Genomic DNA, 22754 nt, shown 5'->3' with positions numbered 1-22754 from the left:
TGAATTGATTTTTTTTCTTCATAGTGTTTTATCTGGGACAGTTTTGCGTGGCTGTAACATTTCCTCTTAAAACCACTTTTGCTGTGTTCCATGCTGCCTTCTGGTAGCACATGTGTTCATTTTGATGTATTCCAGATATTATTTGGGTCCCTTATTGACCCAATACTTATTCAGTATATTTTTCTTCAGACTCCAGATATTTGCGAATTTTCATCTCCTTTGTTTTTTTTTACTTCTACTTTCCCTACCATTGTAATCTGAAAAGATGCATGATGTGGTTTTGTTCTTCATTGATTTCCTGATGATTATTTTGTGTCCACACCAACTACCCATGAAAGAACTTCTATGCAATTTAAAAGAATGTGAAATCTGAAGTTTAGGGTAGGATATCTGTAAATATTCAGCCCACCTCATCCATTTTTCATGGTAGGCCATTGTTTCCTCTTGATTTTTCTGTCTGGGTTATTTGCATATTGATGGAAGCAGAGTGTTAAAATCCCCTTTGTTATTATGCTGCTGTAAATGCCCCTGATATTCTGTTCATGTTACTTTGCTTTATACACTTTGTTAATGCATCTATATATTACCTCTTTCTCATTCATCCATTTATAGTTAAGTAACACCCTTTTTTTACAACTGTTATAATTTTGGGGTAGAAATTAATTTTGTCTGATACAGACGTCTCTGGTATTTTGAATTCACTGTTGGTAGGAGTTCCATTCTCTGACCTTCACTCTCAGTATCTGCCATCCTGGCTAAAGTGAATCTGCCCATGGCATGGGGCTGGTTTACCAGTGCCACTCTCTGGCCTTTGGGGAACCATCACCTCCACAGTTTGCTGAGTCAGTGAATCCTGAGGGCTTGCTGTTGGCTTTTATCTTTTGTTTTCTGGCTATTCTTTCTCATTCTATGCTTTTCTTGCTTGCTGACATTTTGATGAGTCTTCATATTGTTTTCTGTATCTTCTCTGCTTCTGGTTTTTCAATTTTTGATCTCTGTTACAGATTTTAGTTTTCTAGTAGTATGTATTTTCCATGAAATGTGTCATGTATATTTTCTACTAATGTCCTATAGAAACATCAGTGAGAAACACACAGTGACTGTGTGGGACCCGGGGACGAGATCTCCAAGGTTGCTCGGATTGGGACTGGGCCTCTTCAACTCAGATCCCCCATTTTCCAGTAGCTGGGCAGTAACACCCAGAAATTGCCCCTGGCACTGTGTGATCCCACCAACGGCCAACATCCAGGGACTATAAAACCAAGCTCCCGGAAGCACACGCCGCATCAGCCACACAACATCTGATAGCCTGGTTCTTCCTCTTGGAGATCCTGAGAAGCTACCGAGAGTTTATTGCCCACTCGGGAGAGCCTGGCAAGCTCCTCGTGGCATATTCATATCCTAAATACATATAGGTATATAGGTACCTCTTGGAGAGCCAGGCAAGTTACTGAGAGTATCCTGCCTGCATGGTAGAGCCTGACAAGCTATCCGTGGCACATTAGATATGCCAAAAACAGTAACTAGGGGACTGGAGCAATAGCACAGCGGGTAGGGCATTTGCCTTGCACGTGGTCGACCCGGGTTCGATTCCCAGCATACCATATGGTCCCCTGAGCACTGCCAGGGGTGATTCCTGAGTGCAGAGCCAGGAGTAACCCCTGTGCATCGCCGGATGTGACCCAAAAAGAAAAAAAAAAAACAAACCAAAAACAGTAATTATAGGTCTCATTTCCCTGACCCTGAAAGAGCCTCCAATTGTTGGGAAAGACGAGTAAGGAGAGGCTGCTAAAATCTCAGGGCCAGGGGCCGGAGCGATAGCACAGCGGGTAGGGCGTCTGCCTTGCACGCGGCCGACCCGGGTTCGATCCCCGGCATCCCATATGGTCCCCCAAGCACCGCCAGGAGTAATTCCTGAGTGCAAAGCCAGGAGTAACCCCTGAGTATCGCTGGGTGTGACCCAAAAAGCAAAAAAAAATAAATAAATAAAATCTCAGGGCCGAGTGTAATAGAGATATTACTGGTGCTCACTTGAGTAAATCGACGAACAACGGGATGACAGTGATACAGTGAGTGATACAGTGAATGTCCTATATTCATTCTCTATAGTTATTTCCTTCCTGCTAATCATATAATTTGTTTCTTCACGTTCTTAGTCGTTTAGTTTTTTACTTTTACCTAATTTTTGCTGTGAGATATATGATTATAGTGTCTAGAATAGTTTTTATGTTTCTTCCCTCTTAACCTGTAGTTGATAAACTAGTGAGAAAACCCTGTTCTGAGATAGAGTTGAAGTTTTGTGATTCTTGTTTCATCCTGTTGAAAACTTTGGAATTTGGTATTTTGACTCAAATCAAGAGCTCTCTAAATAGAGATCTCATATTCATGGGCTTCAAATTTGTTTTTCTGGGGAAGCTGTATTTTCGGGGCAGTTTTAGAAGATGCTTTATTATAAGCTAGCAGTGTTTATCTTCCAGTACTCTGAATATATAAAAAATATATAAAACCTATAAAATATATGATAATAGTTTGATAGGAGTAGCTCTCTATTGTCTGTTTTTATTCCCTTGCCCTCCTAATATTCTCTCTTGGTCGTTGGCTGTTCAGTTTCACTCTACTGTGTTAGGTCTCTTCACGGTTAGGTAATTAAGTATCTGTTAGCTTGTGTACTGATACAGTGTCTTCCTTTGTCAGGTTTAGAAAAATCTCGACCGGCTTCTCTCCCTCTGCTGCCCTGCTGGGGCTCCCGTGAGGAGCTGTGGGCTAATGGGCTCGTTGCAGCCGCCTTCCTCTCCTTCGTTCTGTCTTGTTTCTCTCCGTCCACTCGCCTCATTTCTAGTTCGGCCTTGGAGCCCCATCTCTGCTCCTCTCTCTGTCCCTAGTCCCCACGTTCTACACTCAGTGCATTGATTTTTTGCAGCTTCAGTCTCTTTGATAAAGCATTTGCGCCTGCGTCACTCAGCAGAGGGCTGTGGCCAGCTGCTGGGCACCTCAACCCTGTCGGGGCTGCAGGCAAATGAGCGAAAAGGAGTGAGAGGATTAAACCAAAGGACCTAAGGAACCGTTCCTGGCACCGGAGGCCTGGCATGCTCGGGCATCCCCATCTCCCAGCTTCCCATCCTGCCCACAGACCTGGCCTGTGTCCAGCTCACAGGCACAACGGGGCAGCTGGGCTCTGGACTCTGAGAAGGCCCCGGCCGGACGTCCTGTAGCTGGAGCAGAGCATGCCTAGGCGTGGAGACGTTGCTTGCTGCAGGGCTGTGAGTGAGGGTTCAGCCCGTTTCCCTTCTTCGTCTGGGGGGCACACCCAGTGGTGGTGCCCAGGGCTCACTCCTGACGGGGACCCTATGGGGTGCCAGGGATCCAACCCCAGCTGGCGGCGTGCCAGGCAAGCCCCTCCCTGCTGTCCTGTTGCTCTGGTTTGTCTTTCTGTCACGTGGGGAGCCGGGAGAGTGTCCCCTAGGTCTGTGGCCACACAGGGCCCGAGGTGGCAGACACTCACGTGCAGAAGCTGCGCCGGTCCATCACGTGCGTGAAAATTTCCTGCTGCGTCTCCAACAGGGAGCGGGACCCTCGCCACACGAACTGCAGACTCTGACAGGGCGGGCAGCGCGAGTCAGGGCCAGCGCGGGGTCATGGGGCAGCGCGGGGTTGGGGGGCAGCGCGGGGTCGGGGGCAGTGCGGGGTCGGGGCAGCGCGAGTCATGGCCAGCGCGGGGTCGGGGGCAGAGCGAGTCATGGCCAGCGCGGGGTCGGGGGCAGCGCAGGGTCGGGGCCAGCGCGGGGTCGGGGGCAGCGCGGGGTCGAGGGGAGTGCGGGGGTGTCAGGGGCAGCTCGGGGAGGAGGACAGCGCGGGGTCAGGGGCAGCGCGGGGTCGGGGCCAGCGCGGGGTCGGGGGCAGCGCGGGGTCAGGGGCAGCGCGGGGAGGAGGCAGCACGGGGTTAGGGGCAGCACGGGGTCGGGGACAGTGGGGCTGGTCTGGCTCCACCCGCCTGGCCCTCCTGGTCTCACTGTCCTCTCTGGGGTCAACCCTCAGGGCATCGCGGAGATTTTCCCGCCGCTGCTTCTAGAAGCTTGTTTGTGGCGCCCACAGTGCCAGAGGGTTGTAGACTCCACCCTGCGGCTCGGCCCCAGGAGCTCGGAGGCCTGCGTGGGCATTTCTCCAGACCAGCACGCAGGCTTTGGCCCCAGTGTGGCGGCCCCCACACCCCAGAGCACTCTAGGCCCACCCAGACGGTCAGGGAGAGCCCGGGGCTGGCTCACGCCGGCCCCTTCCTAGGTGCAGAGGGGCCGTGGCTGCTGTGCGTGGCCCAGGCACTGGGCACAGCTCTTGGGTTCTCGGAGCACCTGGCCGGGGCCCACCCAGCCCGGTAAACTGAGGGTGAGCCGCAGAAGGGCCAGTGCGGCCGGCCGAGAGGGAGAGGGAGGGAGGGAGAAGGGGCAGCAGGCCGGGCGCCTCTCAGGGCAGGGAAGGGACGAAAGTGAAGCGAGGCACAGGGCGGCCCGCGGCCACTCACCTGGGCCTTCTGCATGTCCACCTTCAGCTTGTAGTTGATGCGGGAGATGACGTGGGCCTGGAAGCCCGCCAGCGCGAAGAGGGTGGGGGTGGTGGCAGAGGCGCCATAGGGGTCGATCTGCCAGGAGGACTGTGGCCGGACTCCAAGCACCTCATAGAGAAACGCATGTCCTTCTGTCGAGAGAGCGCGGGCTGGGGGCAGGGGCCAAGTCCCCGAGCCCTTGGACACTCAGTTCAGGGCTTCACTCCGACCCAGTGAGTCGGAGCCAGAAGAAGCCAGACCAAGAGAAGCCACTGATGAACATCCCCCACTGCCCCCAGAGCCGGGGTCACAATCTGCACTGAGAGTCCAGACGAGGGCCCTGGGAGGGCTTCCACTGACCCCACAACAGGCTCACTCCCTGTGCCCAGACTGGCCTTAGCCCCTCGGACAGAGACAGACAGTCGCGTGAGCCTGGCCAGGCCCGTGAGAGACGTCTCCGGGAGGCAGCGGTGACGGTCTGCACACCGGGGAGCAACGTGCAGTCTCCTCGGCCTGTGTGTCAGCAGTGCTGAGCCCGCAGGAGACCCTGCGGGCAGCAGAGGCTACGGGGTGTGGGGAGAGGAATGGGCAGCTGTGGGGATCAGGCCCTCCCACAGGCTCCCACAGGGCCTCCCGCCCTCCCCCGTCACAAAGCACTCTGCTCGGCAGGGACCCCACAGGAATTCTAGTTGCTCTAGTCCAGTCCCTAAAACTCATCACCCTTCATCAGATATTTGTTTTCTGAGCTGCCTTTTTTGGTGAAAAGTGTTATGGACTGTTCAAAAAGACCTGGGGTTCTTGACAAGACACACGGGGCCTCATGGGATGGGGGTGGAGCAGGCCCTTTCCTCCCCTGCCCGAATGAGACCCGGAGTCGCCACCCATGAACGGCCTCTCTGGCTCCTGATTAAGTCTCTTAACAGCCATGATCCCAGAGACTCAGAAACAAATCTTGGAACCCAGCGACTTCTGGCAGAAATCCCTCCAGATTTAATTATTAAAATTTCAGAACTCCAAAATCACGTGGCCGCTACTGCGTCCGTGTGACATCACATGCTATTCATAATCAGCAATAGAAAACAAACTGTCTAATGTTGCCTTTTCGGCAGATCTGAGTGTTGGGGTAAAATCTCAAATAATTTTGGTGGGACTGGTGTCGAGATATAGAATGTACTCAAAGTAGAGAGAGAGTAATGTGGACATCATCTGCCACACAGGTAGGGGGAGAGCGTGGGACGGGGAGCATACGGGGGTTTTTGGTGGTAGAAAATGTACACTGGTGAAGGGACGAGTGTTTCATCATTGTATGACTGAGACTTAAACCCAAAAGCTTTGTTGTAAGTGCTCTCACGGTGATTCAATAAATAAATTTATTTAAAAAAATTAAGTCGTGGGGGGTGGGGGGGGCGGGGGTGGGGGGTATACTGGGGTTTTTGGTGGTGGAATATGGGCACTGGTGAAGGGAATGGGTGTTTGAATATTGTATAACTGAGACATAAACCTAAGAACTCTGTAACTTTCCACATGGTGATTCAATAAAAATTAAAAATAAATAAATTAATTAAAAATTAAAAAAAATTAAGATGTGGGGTTCAGTGCCAGGGCTTCATAGGAAAATGTCCCACCTCAGTGAAAAAGACTCAGTCGTGGGTCGGTGACCTGTACAGGGGTTCACGTACGTGCCATGGGCCAGGCCAAGTCTCTGGGGCGTGGGGGTCATGCAGTCAACAGGATCTGAGGAAAACTACAAGCGCCATTTCCAGCCTCCTGAGCAGAAGGTGCACGTCATGGGACAAACTACTGTCCAGTGTCACAGGAGCAGAAATGACCATCTAGTTCCCCATAGCCTCCTGCACTAGGAGAGACTGCAGACTTATCTGGTGACAAACAGGAAGAGGAACGTGGAGAAAACGCTACACCTGGCCGGTGGATGGGAGCAGAGCTCGCAGGCCGTGAGTCTGCGTGCTGCGTCCCGTGGGGCTGCCTTCTCCTTCCCATCGTCTCTCTGGCCCCCACTGGGACAAGTGTTCAGTTAGGATGAACTACTTTAAGGCTTAAAGCTACTAAAGATTATACCTAATAGAAAGATAATTTTAAATAACCATCTTGAAGTAATTCAAAGTCAAGTATTAAATGAATGGACATTAGCTGTGCTTTGCCAAACAGATTTTCATATCTAAAGAATTCAACAAATGGATAAGAAAATTATTATAAAACATACTGGAACTACAATGTACTATATAAAAAATGAATGACAGTAAAAAGAGACATAAAAGTGAATGATAAACATACTCAAATACACAAAAGCAGAAAGTCTGCTACAGTAGAAAGAGAAATAAGATGTAAAAACACAATTCAAGTAGCCACGGAAGTATAATGTGTGTCCCATTAGACAAACATCAAATCAGATCCTTATTCAAGGAAATACTAACTGGGAAGTTATCAATGAACTAAGAAAATCAACAAATCTATCAAGCTTTCTATTTATTATATATTCAAATGTGAAAAAGGTATACACCAAGACATAAACTGTCAGTCCATGAAAAAAGAAAGAAAGAAAGAAAGAAAGAAAGAAAGAAAGAAAGAAAGAAAGAAAGAAAGAAAGAAAGAAAGAAAGAAAGAAAGAAAGAAAGAAAAATCTATAGGGAATAAAAGTACATAATATACTGTTATTCCCACCAGCCTATCAGGGCCTACTTAGCAGGAACTCGACAAGCCTGGCTAGAACAGAACAACCAAGTATGTTCAAAGTACCAGTTACTACCCCAAAACTATCTTTTGCTTGTGAGGAAGAAATAGAGGATTTAAAAAAAAAAACAAAAGCAGAAGGAATTCACTACTAGAACTCCCCCTTATAGAAAATGTTGTCTTTTTTCTTAATAGGAAAAGAAAGTTTACCCAAAAAAATCATATCTATAAACAAGCAAAATCCAAAGACAAAAGGAAAGGTAAGGCAGCAATAGCATTCATATCAATAATCAACCTAAGTGTCTGTGCGGCGAAATCATCAATCAGATGACACAGAATGGCTAGAAGCATTGAAAAGTAATCCCACCCCCATCTGCCTGGGAGAAAGCCCCTTGGCCCACGAGGCAGACACAGACCAGAGAGAAGGGGACAAAGATTGCATTCCAAGCTAAAGGGAATTTTTTTTATGTAGAAAATGTTATATTTAGGGCCTGAGCAATAATACAATAGGGAGGGCTTTTGCCTTGCATGTGGCTGAGGTGGGTTTGATCCCCAGCATCCCATATGGTCCCCCACGCTCAGCCAGGTGGAACCCCAGAGCATTTCTGAGTGCAGAGCCAGGAGGAACCCCAGAGCATTTCTGGGTATGGCCCAACAACAACAATAACAACAACAACAACAAAACAAAATGAAAATGTTATTTTTATATCAAATAACAATCTTCAAAAAATTAACAGTAGACCAATATGAACCTTATATAACGCATCATGTATAATCATTAACAAAATTTTAAGTTCAATACATTTTGAGTTAATGTTCAATACATCAAACATATTCACACTCTTCCCTGGCTAAAAACAATTACATTTGAAGAGATTGATTAGAATTAAGGAACAGAAGCAAGTGTCTCACTCCCAACCAAATGAAAGCCCGGAGAAGGTGACTAATGAGATTTGTCAAACTTGCCAAGAAAAATAAATCCCTATGCTTTGTTTGTCAAAAAAAAAGTAAGGAGAAACAGAGAAATCCATACAAATTATACAAGACCAACATTAACCCTATTTTGCGAAGACAAGAAGATGATAATTAAGAAAAGCTAAACTCACATTTATGATACAGATAGCCATTAAGTGCTTTATTAAGAACTAGAAAACAAAATTCATTAATATCTAAAGAATCAAACCCTTTGATCAAGGGGCACTTAATCCAGCATGATTCAAAACACACAAATCAATCAACCACAGCAATAAAGTTGATAAGATCATATTCATAGTCACTAAGAGTGTGCTTGACAATATTCAACTCTACTTAGGATTTTTCCTTAAAAACCAGCAAAATGAGTACAGGATGAGTCGACCTCATAATTCACATATAGGTCAAACTCACAGCCAAATTTATGTTCAATGGTGAAAAACTTCAACTTTTCAATTAAACTCAGGAGCAAGAAACCTGAGTTCACAATGACTCAACATGGAATCACAATTTCTAGGCAAGAAATTAGGCATGTGAAGGAAATGATAGTTATCCAACTGGAAGGAAAAAAATGTAACAGGATCTCTATACACAGATGACATGAAAATACAACTCGAAGCTCAAGATTACATGTAAAACATATATGTAGAACATATGTACATGTCAGGCAGCTTCAGGACTCCCCTTAGCCTGACCTGCCTCTTAGCAAAAGCATCCCTAAAATCGTAATTATTACAATGTGGGTCACATGCTTACGGAAGTCTCGATTCTTTGGGTTTGGGTTTGGGTTCTTCCCTCTGTGCACAGCTGCCTCGTCTCTTCACCATCTCACCAGGAGCCTCCCGGAGCATCCCTTTTCCCAGGTTTCCCCTTCTCTGGGTGGGACCTAACTTTCTCCATCTCCGAAGAGCTCAAGATTTGCATCCCAGAGGGGTGGGTTCCTCTTGCCTTTGGGCTACTTCAAGGCAGGGCAATTTCTTCTTGAGGTTTTATTATCTCCCAAAGCTCATTCCCAGGGTCCCCACCCATCTGCCTGTGACGAGTACACCCCATAGGGAAGTAGCCCTGACCAGCCTGGTGGCTGGGGCTTACCCAGAACAGTGGATCCTTCCGATCCACTACTACTAGCTTCATGGAAGCGGTCTTGACAGCTGGCATCCAAGGGCAAGAGGGACACATCCCGTTGAGATGAAAATTCTGAGCTCTTTGGAGAAAGTGAAGCACCACCCAGAGAAGGTCAGGACCAGGAGATGAAGGGACCAGCATGAACCCAAGGCTTTCCCTGTGACAACCTCAGGTGAACTCAGGGCCAAGATAATTAGAGAGAATTATAAATAGCCTCTACAAAAGCCACGGGGGGGGGGGTTCATTCCTGAGAAAGTCAGTTCTCTCTTAAGGACATACCACACACACACACACACACACACACACACACACACACACACACACACACACCTCTTCTCTCTTATTTTTTTCAATAAAATTATTTTGCTTTATCATAAAGCTAAAAATCTTTTAAAATGGACAGAGGATGTGAATGAGCCATCCAAGAAGAAATAAACAGGCCATAGCTTATGAACAGATATTCATTTTCCATTTTGAAGCCATGCAAAGCAAAGTGTAAGCTCACATCTCACACCTGTGAAAATGGTGTGAAACAGGAGGTGTGCAGTGAAAGTAAGTGTCTGTGGGGAGTGGGGAGAGGCAGGCGCCCTGGGTAGGGGGAGTCAGGGAGAGGAAGGTGCCCAGGGTAGGGGTGGGGGGGCAGGGGTGGGAATTCCTGTGGAAATAGCTGAAGATTTCTCAAAACGTTAAAGACAGAAATTCCAGGGCTGGAAAGATAGTCCAGTGGGGAGGCCCTTGCCTTGCGCAGGGTGAGCCCAGGTTCTATCCCCGGCATCCCATATGGTCCCCTGAGCATCACCAGGAATGATTCCTGAGTGCAGAGCCAGGAGTAAATCCTGAGTATCACTGAATGTGACCCAGAAACAAAACAAAAAAAAGTATCTTTTTTAAAGATAAAAATTCCACAAGAGGGAGCTGTCCCAATGCCCGATATTCACATCTGAAGCACAAACTCTGCGAGCGAGGCCGGCTCCTTTCCCGTGCGCTCCCAGGGGCTATTCCCAGGTGGCAGGACTCGGGATCCGCAGAGGATTCTAGACCACAGATCAGCAACAGCTGATGATTTTATTCCAAAATAACCTCTGTGCAGTGCTCCTCGTGCAGGCAAAGAGCTGGGGCGGTGGGGAGGTGGCCAAGGGCGTGCTCCGGACAGGAAAGGCCCAAGGCGCCTTGCCAGCGCTCACCCCCACCTATGCACAGAGAGTGCGGCCGAGGCAATGCGAAGAAATTGTATGTAACCTTCCCCTAAAGCCACTTCCCACTTTCCTTCCTCTGGAGAAGCCCATGAGCGAGCTCGCTTCCCCTCTCTCTCACTCTGTCTCCCTGTCTCTCTCCTGGTCTCTCCCTCCCTCTCTCCATCTCTCTCTCTCCCTCTCTCCATATCTATCTCTCCCTCTCTCTCCCTCTCTCTCCCTGCCTCTCTCCTGGTCTCTCTCTCCCTCTCTCTGTCTCTCTCTCCCCCTCCCTCCCTCTCTCTCTCCCTCTCTCTCCCTCCTTCTCTCTCCCTCTCCCTTCCTCTCTCTCTCCCTCATCTCTCTCTCCTTGTCTATCTCCCTCTCTCTCCCCACTCTCTCTCCTCTCTCTCCCCTCTCTCTTCCTCTCCCTCTGTCTCTTCCCTGCTTTCTCTCCCCCACTTTCTTCTTTCTTTCTTCCTCTCCCTCTCTCCCTCCATCTGCATTGTTCCTTCAGCACCAAGCAGAATCCTAGACCCTAGCAACAGTCAGGCTGTGAGGCACTGGAGTAAAGTTCCCACAACTCTGTGAAGCATCAAGGTCCCAGAAAGTTCTCTGAGCTACACTCCTTGCAGATGAGAGGGCAGCCCTGGGGGTAGAGCAATATATCACTAGCATTTGAAAGATCATAATAAAATAATATCTCATCATCCATGCATGAGCCTTAAGGTAAATAACGCTGTCAATTGGATTTTGTAAGAGGAAATGAGGTACAAGTTGGTCCCTTCTCCTGAATCAGGGTCAGGGATTAGCAGAGCCTGGAGCAGCTGATAATGCGTGGGCCCCACGTGCTTGGCACCTGTGTTCATGGCTGAGACACAAAAAGTCCCACTGTCTCTAGCCCCGCAGCAGGTCCGATGCCTCGGCTGAGGCCGGCCGAACCCACCTGTGAGCTGTAGGATCTGGTCATCCACGTGTGTCACTGCCTCATCGTGCATCACCTGGCCTCCTGTGACAAACTCCAGGCGTCCCTGGCTCAGTAGTTGCCGGACCTTGGCATAGCGGGGACACAGAGAAAGCCAGTTACAACCCCAAGGCTGGTCAGAGCTGGGACGCGCCCGCCCGCCTCATCTCTAGGCACCTTCCCTCCAACCCCCCCATTGTTCTCTGAAAATGCAGGGGTGGCCCATCCTGGCCCGCACACTGCCCAGGCTGCTGCTTCCGTTTCTCTAGACAGGCCCCTGAGTGGGTCCTTCCGAGGGATCCACACTCCTCGTGAGCGCCGGGCACGGGACAGGACCATCCTTGGGGCCTTCGTGCAGATCCAACATTCCTTGTCCATATTATCTAGGTGCCTTGACACCAGCCCATTCTCTCTTGTGCTGAGTGACTGTTTCTGAACCATTTCAGAGGCTCAGGAACAGCTTCCACCCTCAGACCTCGGCGTGTGTTTGGTTTCCAGGAAGTAATCAGGGACCCGTACGATGCTGGGATCTAGTAGTCATCATGCTGAAGCTGAAGCGTTGATGCACACACTTTGTTTCCAGTCAGCGTATGCCCTCCTAATGCCTTTTCTCTGGTGGGGGGTTTTATTTGGATCATACTTGCCAAATCTGTGTGTCCCTTAGTGAAAAATGCCTTTCTTGTCCACAGATACAATCATTTGGAAGCACACAGGACACAGGCTAGGTTTGGGGATTTGTACAGTGGGCTTTAAAGGGTCTTTTTTATTTTATTTTATTGCTTTTTGGGTCGCACCCGGCAAGGCTCAGGGGTGACTCCTGGCTCTACACTGAGGAATCACTCCTGGCAGCGCTCAGGGAACCATATGGGATGCTGGGGATCTAACCCGGGTCAGCTGCATGCAAGGCAAACACCCTCCACACTGGACTATCGCTCCGGCCCTCTGTACAATGGGCTTTAATCGGAGTTTTCCTCTCTATTAGCTTATAGATATACATGGCATGCGTCTGGTCCACCTCACTCCCGAGGTTCCTTATCTTGTGAATTTGTTACAGGACCAGGAACATATAAACACAAGTGATAGTCAAGGAATAGTTGGGTGCCTCTTTACAGACTGAGTTTTCATATTGTCTAAAGCTGGAGTATTCGCAGTTCCTTCCCTCAGACAGCATTGACTGAGTCGCCACCGGGCAGTGTTTAAGTGAGCACCTGGTCCATCCCCACCCTGAGACTGAGTCCAGAGTCCCGTCTCCAGGAACGATGCTCTGACTCTCTGCTCACCTGAGCCGCCACCTCTACCGGGGTGGGCAACAGGAGACTCAGCCCCACTGCACCCCTGAGTGTGGCAGCTACCTGGTCTTTCTCCTCCGCTGTGGCCAAGTTGTCCCACCACTGCCGGAAGTACTCCTGCTCGACCACGATGAACTTGCGTTCCGGTACCTCCATCAGTGCCTTCACCACTGAGGAGTAGATGTCCAGGTAGGTCTCCATGTCGTCCTGGGCAGGAGATGCAGCCACATCAGGCCCCAGGCCAGTAGGAAACTAGGGCAACACCGTCCCGGGCCTGGAAGCCCGGAGTCTGCCCATGCACCCCCTACTCACGCCGCGGCACCCACGGCCTCACGGCTCTGCTGCCCGTGGCCAGAACGTGGGCAGAGGTCACCACACAGACTGCTTGGTGGGCATAGGGACCCCCAAGTCAGGCGGTTCAGCCTCCCACTGGCCCGCAGCGGGGAGAGGCCGGGGGTCTGGACTGCTGGAGGCCCCCGGGGTGTCTCACTGTCTGTGCGTCTGTCTCGGGCTCTGCCCAGAGAGGGCTCCTGCCGTGGAAGGGCGGAGGGCGCAGCAGAGAGACAGCAGCGCAGCAGCGCGGAGCTCGGGCTGGTCCCGCGCTGGTGCCGAGAGGCGGCACAGCTGCCCGAGCCCGGCACGGTGTCTGCCCTGCCCCGGGACACAGCTTGGCCCTTAGTGTACATGAGGAAACTGAGGCTTCGGTGTGGGACTGGGTCCCCCCCTCCCACCCGGGGCAGCCGGTCTGCACCTCCATCTCCAAGGCCGAACCGTAGACAGCTGGTCCCTGGCGCTTGGCACCCCAAAGGAGACCCCCAGGAGGACCGTCCTGAGGGAAACTGTTGCGCCCTTGGGTTGCCCTGAACCCACCTGGCTCCAGGCCACGTCCATGTGGCTGTGTGCCACCACGAAGACGCGGACGGTCTCTTTCCTCTTGGCCTGCAGGCCCTGCAGCGGCAGGAGCAGTGGCGGCAGGAGCAGCGGCAGCAGGAGCAGCTGGCCCATGGCGGGGTCTGTGCTGAGCAGAGGCCCTGCGGCAGATGGTTACTGCCTGGCCTTGCCTGAGGGCGGAGCCGGAAGGGCAGCCAGGGCCTCGGGCCATCCCGGCCAGGGCAGGCTGAGCTCACCCCCGCCGGCCCTCCACGCTCTGTGGCTTCCTGCACTGTGTGTGACACAGGGGCGTCTAGCCGGAGACCACGGGCCGCTGCCCAGTCCCCCCTGCGCCCCGCACACCCCTCCCTGTGCTTCCAGAAGTTTCCCACTCCTGTCATGCCCTCCGCTGGACTGAGTTCTTGGGCCCAGGGGATGAGAACTCCCAGTATTCGGCCAAAAGCCCCCAGCCCTTTCCGGGACCCCCGCCCCCTGGTAGGCACCTCCCAGCTGTCACGGGGACTTAGATGGGTTGGGGGTTGGGGGTTCCAGAGAGATGCTTGACTAGGCCCAGCCGTCACAGCCCGTCAGAAGCATGACTGAGACCCCTCGGGAAGGAGAGGGGGCCCCATCTTGGGGACCTCGTACGGTCCCCGCATCCTGACTCAGCAGGGCAGCTGGAGGAGGCGGTGGGGGTCCCAGTGCAGTGGCACAGTCGTCTCTCTGGCCAGGGGTCCGCCCCGGTGGAGACTGGTGGGTGGGCATGTGGGACCGTCTCTGAGACCCCAGAGCAGGGACCTGTGTTCCGGGAGCCCCGCCTGAGGGCCAGCGACCAGGCCTTTCGCTGCCCACCCCTCAGCCTGCGGCCTCCTGTCCTCCTCTCTGGGTGTCACCACCCTCGTGGCCTTCCTGGGCAGGAGGGGCCCGGGCAGGGACGGGGCTGCCTCCAGGCCTCCAGGGGGCCTTTCTGGGGGGCCCCCCTGGCCAGCACAGGAAGTGTCCGCCAGAGCCGCCTGGTGGCCGTGTGCAGAGGCCACTCCGGGCTGGGCTCAGTCCATGCTGCGTAGCCACCGCGGTCAGCGGGAAGCAGGAGCCAGGCGGGTGCCCAGGGAGCCGGGCCAGACTCCCTTCTTGAAGCAGAGACGCTGGGGCGCAGGAGCCCCCCACCGCCAGCCGTGCCTGGGCCCGCGCGCCCGCGCCACTGCCCCACATGAAAGCCGCGCGGGCGGCTCCAAGGCGGCAGGGACGGGCCGGCTGCTCCCGGGTGCGCGGGCGTGCGCGCAGCCGCCCTGCCCATTAGTCGGGCCTGGCGGCGCCTCGGCTACCCGGGTGGGCACTGCTGGCACCCGCCCGGGCACGGAGCCCTTTCCTCAGAGCCCAGCACTCAGAGCTCTGGGGTCCCCTCCAGAACTCCCAGCCTTGCTGCTCTGGGGGAGAGAGAGCAGAGAATGCACTGTGACCCCTTCCAGCCCTCCCTCCTTGATTGGTCCCAGGGTCCGGGGTCCCTGCCCGCTGGTGCATACCAGACAGAGGGCAGGCCATGGACAGCGGGAAGGGAAGTCGCAGGCTTTCTCCCACTCTGGGGTGTCTCCCAGAGACAGAAGTAGATGCTCAGAAAGTGGGGGTGCACCCAACATACGGGCCTGTGTGTGCCTGTGTGTGTGCATGTGTGTGCCTGTGTGAGCATGTGTGTGAGTATGTGCGTGCATGTATATGCATGTATGTATGGTAGAGGGAGTCAGGTCTGCAGCGGGCAGGATGGAGAGAGTGGACACTGAGGTCTGCTCTTTGTGTTCAGCGTGGACTTGGGGGTCCAGGTGGACACCAGGAAGTCACCGGGCGGGTGAGGCTGGGGCCGTGCCCAGGAGGCTGCAGGCTGTCCAGCGCACACCCTCACGGCACAGAGTACTAGCCAGCCTCGGAGGCTGTGAGGGGAAGGTCCAGGCACAGGACCCACCGTCAGTGCGAGAGACAGGCTGAGTGGGAGGGAGTCAGGTGACCAGGGGACATTGGTGACTCTCTGGATAGAAGGCCTCTGGACAGCTGGGCTTGACCTGGAGGTGTCCAGGAGGGCGCTGGGCAGGCAGGCAGAGGCTAAGCCTTGGCAACGGGGCAGCTGGTTTGCCTCCGCCTGATCTGTGTCTCAGAAAGCGAGTCCCTTGTTCTCAGGCGTCCGCTTAGGGAGAAGGGACAGGGACAGTGCCGGCCACTGCCCGCCTCCTAAAGCGCCTCTTTGCAGGCCCCTGTCCGGTTGGTGCTCCCAGGCCCTGCTCTTCCAGTGACGATGGTGGGCGCTGCCCCCTGACTCAAGGGTCCTCTCCACCATCTGGGGAGAGCGGGGAGGCGCTTCCGGGCCTGGGGCCTGGGACGCAGCTGGGTTTGCAGTGTGGGGAACATGGAGGAATGCAGAAGGCACCCATGCTTGCAAAGGCGGGAACTAGCTGGGCTGATGCATCGCTCTCCTCCCCCCAAGCCCCCTGCTATTCCTCACTCTGTATGAGCCACCCGAAACCAGGCCAGGGTCTGAAGAAGGAAAGGTGTGGCCGGGGTCTTCGCTGAAAGGGGGGCTCCGACCAGCCCTGGCTGCTTTCAACTCCCTTGCTGAGAGGAATCAGCTCGACTCCCTAAGGCGACTCTTCCTGGGCAGCGCCCAGAGAGCCCCCAGACTCTCCCGACAGTGCTCTGCAGCAGAGGGAACCCTGTTACGGGCTGGCCAGAGGGTGCAGCCACCCCTCGGGGCACAGATGCCCACTGTGGTTCATCTTGGGGGCAAAGAACTAGCCCTGAAGTAGACTAGGGAGTTGAGTTAATGACGGTAGTTGAGTTGATGAGTTAACGTTGGCACACGGCCTGAGTAAGACACGAGGCTTCCAGAGAACATGCCCCAGGGTCCAGAGATCTGAAGGACAGTAGAGCAGGACACGGTGGGGAGGATGTAGAGTTGGACATGAGGAACCTAAAGCAGAGATCAGAGAAAACTCCCGCCCAGGGCGATGTCTGTCCAGACGCAGAGGCGGCGGCTGACGGAGCCTGCAGGAGATGAAACACCCGGAGACGCGGATGAGCCTGAGGGCAGCAGTGAGACAAAGGCGGACGCCTACGAGGCCCACTCAGGTGGCGGGAAGCGACCAGGGCTGCTGGGAGCCTGTAGGAGTCAGAGCACCCCACCAAGGGCGCGGGGCCGGACAGCAGAGCAGACTGCGGGGTGAGAGCTGCAGGGCCCGGGGCGGGGGTGGGGAGGTCAGCCCACGAGTCAGAGCCAGCAAAACAGAGCCGGAGGTAAAGGACTCCCCAGGGGCCAAGCTGCACGCATGTGGAAAGCAGAGTACTAGGGTCTCCCCGGGACTGGAAGGGGGTGCAGGGAAGAGGTGTCCAGGTGAAGGCCAAGTGATGAAAGCATTGTGTTATGCTGAAAAATGTTGATCCTGAGAAGTCCTGGCCAAAGGTGCGCGTCCACCCTGAGACATGGTCAGAGGCAGACATGATCAAGGCCCAGACCACCGACTTAAGCTTCCTCATCTGTGAAATGGGCCAAGCACTACGTCTCCTCATAACCACCTGAGCCAGGAATCTTTCCACCATCACCACCTTCTCCAGAGCCTCGTCAGGGCAGGGGAGACCGGATCCCAGTGTCAGGAGTTAGCCGAGCCGCTGACACATCTGCAGGACAGTCGGAAAGTGGCCCTCACCTCTCATACCAGTAATCTCAGGGTCATTGGTCGCCAATTTTCAGCGCTGGTCTCCTGAGTCAGCCTGGCCCACTGAGCTGACCATCAGCTCTGCTGGGGGTCGGTGGTGGGGGTTGGGCGGCATTTATCCTGCAGTCCATTACCTGCAGCACGAGGACATTGTGGGCCATCACTCCATCCAGGACCAGACCAAGCCAGTGACCATGTATGAGAGCAGCAGGGTGGCCATGTGGCGTCCGGGAGAAGCATCTGGATGGGGTCCGGAGGCCAAATCCTGACAGGGAGACTATTTCAGCCCACAGCACCCCACAGCACAGTCACCAGGAGACCTCAGGGCTCGGGGAATTCCAGGGATTCCCAGGACTGCATTAGCCCTACCTGGATTAGCACTTGAGCAGGAAAGCCTGGGGGACCGGAGAGGCGATGACATGGGTGACCCAAGATGTTACTCATGGGGTCAGGCTGAATTCTCAGAGCGAGGAGCAGATGACCCAGGCCTTGTCCTCCTGGGCTTGAGACATAATCCGCATCCTGAGTCCCTAGAGACTACCCCTGACCCCACCCCTACCTAATCCTAACCCTAGCCCTAACCCTACCCTACTCCTACACCTATTACTAACCCTAGCCCTACCCTACCCCTACCTCTAACCCTAACTCTACCCCCACCCCTACCTAACCCTAACCCTAAGCCTAACTCTACCCCCACCTCTACCTAACCCTAACCCTAACTCTATCCCTAACTTTAACCCTAACTCTAACCCTAACCCTAACTCTACCCCCACCCCTACCTAACCGTAACCCTAACCCTAACTCTATCCCTAACTTTAACCCTAACTCTAACCCTAACCCTAACTCTACCCCCACCCCTACCTAACCGTAACCCTAACCCTAACTCTATCCCTAACTTTAACCCTAGCTCTACCCCAACCCTAACTCTAACCCTACCCCTACCCCTTACACTAACCCTAACTCTAACCCAAACCCTAACTCTACCTCTACCCATGAAGAGATGAATCACACATAAGCAATGGCAAGGCCATGACAGGAGGCAGAAATGAGAAAAATCAGCTAGGCCTCAGGTTCAGTTCCTGAAATTGAAACAGTTTTGGTCTCTCAGGAATCAAACAATGCTTAACTAGCCAACATGACCCCACCTGGAAAGTTCCTGGGCCCAGCAAGTGGGCTCCATCAATCACAATGTGCCAGAAATTGTCTTTTCGTTAACGGCAAAGAATGAGTAGCTTATGTGACCATGTGCTATATAACGCCCTGTGAAAGTAGAGTCGGGGTCCTTGCCCCGAGGCTGCCGTGTCAGTGGGGACTTGGATCCCAGCTCATGCTAGCAATAAAAGTCCTCGCTTTTCATCACGAGTGGTCTCTCTTCCTTATTCCAAGACCTGGTATAACGTTTGGCATAACACCCCTACCCCTACCCCTAACCCTACCTCTAACCCTACCCTACCCCTACCCTTACCCCACCCCTGACCTTAAAAGGGCCGCAGGAGGGCACAGCACCAGGTCTTCTGGGCCAGGCAAGACCCAGCACACCTCCACTCCTGCCTGTCCAGCTCTGTGCTCCTCCCTGCCCAGTGTCCCTGCCACGTGCCTTACACCCCTGACCTGCATGAGGTAGCAGGTGAGTTGGAGCACACAGTGAGTGCACAGCGGCCAGGCTGGCCCCTGTGAGCCATCCTGGGCATCTGGTTTCCCTGTGGACACTGTCCTCTGCCTTGATTGCCTTCCCATCCACTTATTATTTGGTTTGGGGGCCACGGCCAGCGTGCTCGGAGTTTACTCAGCCATGTGCAAGGCAACATCCTACTTGCCAGACTATCACTCTGGCCCCTCCACTGACTTAAAAATTATCCTTAAAGAGCAGTGATTTACAAGGTCGTTGATAGTTGTGTTTTAGAAATATGCAATTCAACACCTATCCCACCACCAGCGTCAACTCTCCTCCACCAGTGTCCCCAGATCCCCTCCCCACCCCGACGAGGTGATGAGACGGTGTGAGGATGAGGAACGGAAACGTCTAGCTCAATGTTTATTTGAAACAGGAGAACCCCACACGACTGCTTCCCGCCGCTTTCCCAGCAGATGAGCGGCTGTGCAGGGCTCTGGCCCCCTCCTGCCCTGGGCAGCCCGAGTCACGAGGGGCTTCTGCATGCTCCTCACTGCTGAAAGCGGATGAAGAAGGTTCGGATTTCCTTCGGGTAGATCCTGACGTAGAAGTCTCCATGCAGAGTCAAAGAAGGGTCGAACTGGCCTGGCAGGAGAAGGTATGCGTCCAACACCCCCCTCGGGTCTCTCAAGACACTTCTCCCCGGCAACCCACCACAGCCCAACCCCGGCTCTGGACTGCTACGAGCCCCCCGGGATAGACCCCGAGCCTCAGAAGGCCCTCGAGGCAGACTCCGACCTGAATGGCCTCCAGCATTCTGCCTTGCCTGGATGGCCCAAGCCACGTGCAGGAACAATTGAGAGGGGCCAGAGCCCCATAATCGTACCTCCACCCTCTGGCATCTTGGCGTCACATTCCCCTGGGTGTGGTATTTATAACCATGCCTGCATTTTCTCTCAATGATCTACAGAGGTGTCACTTTATGGGATTCATGTCTCACCCCGGGAGGGGTTAGTGGCCCATCCACCCACCCACTAACGTATCTATTCTGGAATCATGCTTGCGCCCGTTTATCCTCCTATACAGCTCCCCAGCTAATATCCGTCCTTCCTTCTATCCATCCATCTGTTCGTCCAACCATCCATCCATTCACCATGAGCCACTGCAGCCATCCACCACTTGACTGAGTACCCGGGACAACACGATGGGGACAAAGTGGCAAGGCTGGGACAGAGCACCCCTGTGTGGGGTGCTGCTGGGGAGCAGGGCCTGAGCTTGGCGGGGGGAACAGGCGCTCTCCTAGAGGCCAGGAGCAGCCCCCCTGATGGGGAGTAACGTGGTGAAGTAGCCCTGTGCTGACGCTCCCCGGCACTCAGGAAGCAGCTGCCAGGGCCTTCCAGGCAGCTGTGAGTTGGGGTCGTCACTCAGAGCAGGGACCAGGCATGGAATCCGGGGGTGATTACGTACATGGTCACAATACACAAAGGTGTGAATGTGTGGCCTGTGCAGACTGGCCTTAGGCCCACCTCAGTTTTCTGTGGCAGAAGCAGAGACTGTGCCTGGGGTAGGGGTGGGGGTGGGGGGTAAGGGGAGAGCAAGCGGCTCCAGGGGCCGGCAGGGGCATCACTGGGGCTGTGTCCAGGTCTGCGCTGCCCTGAACTGGCCAAGGGGCGGGCATGGAATTTTGAGTCAGTGCTGGTACACCACGGCCCCCAAACCTTCTTTATGACGCAGATGGGGAGTCTTCCAGCGCCAGCGCTGCAGGGCGCCCGCGGCCCAGGTGCCTGTGAGGGAGCGCTCCTCCACCGTCTCCACCGAGCCCAGCCCGCGCAGCAGGACCTGCGGGCAGAGCACAGGGGGCCTGAGCCCCAGAGCCGAGCGGGGCTGCCCGGCCAGGAGACTCTCTGCGTCACCTGTTGGATTATAGTTCTAAGCATCTTACGAAGTGACATTGGTTTGTCCTTGCTCCTCCTGCAGGAAGCTCAGATTTACTAGTTACACCTATCACAGTGCTCCTGAGGCACGCCCAATTGCATCAGGCACTCCCAGTCCTCTGTGTATCTTTCACCTCTCCTTCGTGCTTTTCTTCCCCTATCTGTTAATAACATCTATCCCTAAGTCAGACCCTTTAGGTCAAATCTTCTGAGGCTCTGGATTTTAAATATGTAAGCAAATTCATGCTCTTCTCTTTCCCTCGTGTCCTTTGTATGGTTTACTTTAGAGCAATGTCCTTTTTGCATAGTCATGGGAAGACAGTTGATGCTATGCTTTTGTAACTTGGGAGTTTACTCATGGCATATTTACTTGACTTAAGCCTCAGATGCCCTTAGTTCCTAAGACCCCAAGAACGGGGTCCCAGAAAGGGACTTGGATGGACCCAAGGCAAGCTGTTAGCTCCCCTGGCATCAAAAAGGGACAGGCCAAGTGCCATAAGATAATAAGTTAAGAGCAAGTCATGGAACAAGCTCTGTCATGACCCAAAAAGAAGTAACTGAATAAGGACCTGCTGGGGTCAGGAAAGACTAACCTGGCCCAAGGACTGTGGTCTGGGATATATAGCGAGATGTCCCCAGGAAGAGCCCATCTTTAAGCTTAATATACCTCTTACTGTGTTCATACAACGTGACTAGAAATATTAGTAAGAAGTAAATTTAAGATGACTGTTTAAGTGGACTTTAGCTAAGGGAAGGAGAAAGCAATATCCCCTTACGTGGAATCCCACCCTTGGGTGGGTCTCCTGGCAGGAATCTTGAGTGCTGAGCCCTTAGATGAGGTTTTGTCCTTGGATAAATTCCCTAGAAGAGCTTCCCTGAAGGAGGGGCTTCACATCTGTTCACTGTTTACCTATGTGCAATTGCTACCCCAACCCTCCGTGATTTCTCTGTAACAAACACTGTGACACATGGTAGACGGCCACTGATTACCAACCAGCCTGTGGCCTCTTCGTTTGTCTGTTGTCGGCTGGCTGGAGGGATGGTGATTCGACCCTAAATGCACCAAGGGGACCCTCGGGTCACCGCGGAATAGTGACAGGCATCTATTCGAGGTTCACAGCCAGCCCCTGGCTCCTGCACCAACGTGAGCACCGGAAATGCAGCCTTGCCTGGGAGGACCCTGGCCTTGTCCAAGGAACTTGGACAAGCTCTGCCCAGGGATCTTTAGAGGTTTCTGATCACATGATAATAACTGGAGGATCAATATTTGTTTTTACAAAAGTGGAGTGGGAGCAGGCTGAGCATCATGGTGGGGAGGGAGCTTCCTCCCCCGACACCCTTAAATAACCGTCGAGAGGATAAACATGACCACATGCCCAGCAGGTCACAAGGCAGACCCATGTGCGTGGACTGTGGTGAGGGCTCAGGGCACGGCAGTGCCCAGACTTATCCTGGGACCTGGCAGGAGTCCCTTGAGCTTGCATGATGCTCCAACTCGCCCCACAGGGTGAGAGTAATTCTCTGGAGTCAGCAATACTGACCTCGGGTAACGTGGAGCACTACAAGGAGGTCAGCGATCTCCCGCACGTAGAGCCCGCACACATGCAGAACACTGGCCAGCAGAGATGCCAGCGTGTGTGCGAGCACAGAAACCAGGCACACGGTGCCCGGGCAGCTCAGCAACTGCAAAAACAAACACGGCCAAGTGCACAGAAAGACCCAGACGAGGCTGGAGTGAAGAAAGGCTGTGAGGTGGCGCACGTGTTTCTGAGGGAAACAAGAGGCCCCTCGAAACAAGAAAGGCACAGTAAGCAAGCAGACAGTCCCTGGAGAGCCCCAACAGAACAGGTGACAGAGGGTAGGGCGTTTGCCTTGCACGCGGCCGACTCAGGT

The 22754-nt window shown here is 53.5% G+C and overlaps 2 protein-coding genes across 2 annotated transcripts in view; both read right to left on the bottom strand.

The window, feature by feature from the left end:
• Nucleotides 1-13752, bottom strand: part of LOC101536877 (epididymis-specific alpha-mannosidase) — a 39793-nt gene extending 26041 nt beyond the window's left edge. The window contains exons 1-5 of the mRNA XM_055139977.1: nucleotides 13618-13752; nucleotides 12811-12954; nucleotides 11441-11546; nucleotides 4517-4689; nucleotides 3503-3594 (exon numbers count right to left, since the gene is read on the bottom strand). Coding sequence (XP_054995952.1) covers nucleotides 3503-3594; nucleotides 4517-4689; nucleotides 11441-11546; nucleotides 12811-12954; nucleotides 13618-13752 — 650 coding nt within the window. The remainder of the gene's footprint in view (nucleotides 1-3502; nucleotides 3595-4516; nucleotides 4690-11440; nucleotides 11547-12810; nucleotides 12955-13617) is intronic.
• Nucleotides 13753-20616: 6864 nt separating this feature from the next.
• Nucleotides 20617-22754, bottom strand: part of MAN2B2 (mannosidase alpha class 2B member 2) — a 32787-nt gene continuing 30649 nt past the window's right edge. Inside the window, 1 exon segment of the mRNA XM_012934719.2 lies at nucleotides 20617-20766. Within this exon segment, the coding sequence (XP_012790173.2) occupies nucleotides 20617-20766 (150 nt within the window).

The sequence above is a fragment of the Sorex araneus genome, chromosome 5, assembly GCF_027595985.1.
Source record: "Sorex araneus isolate mSorAra2 chromosome 5, mSorAra2.pri, whole genome shotgun sequence".
NCBI lineage: Eukaryota > Metazoa > Chordata > Mammalia > Eulipotyphla > Soricidae > Sorex > Sorex araneus.
Note: the sequence above shows the minus strand (reverse complement) of the source record. Positions and strands in the feature narration are given on the sequence as shown.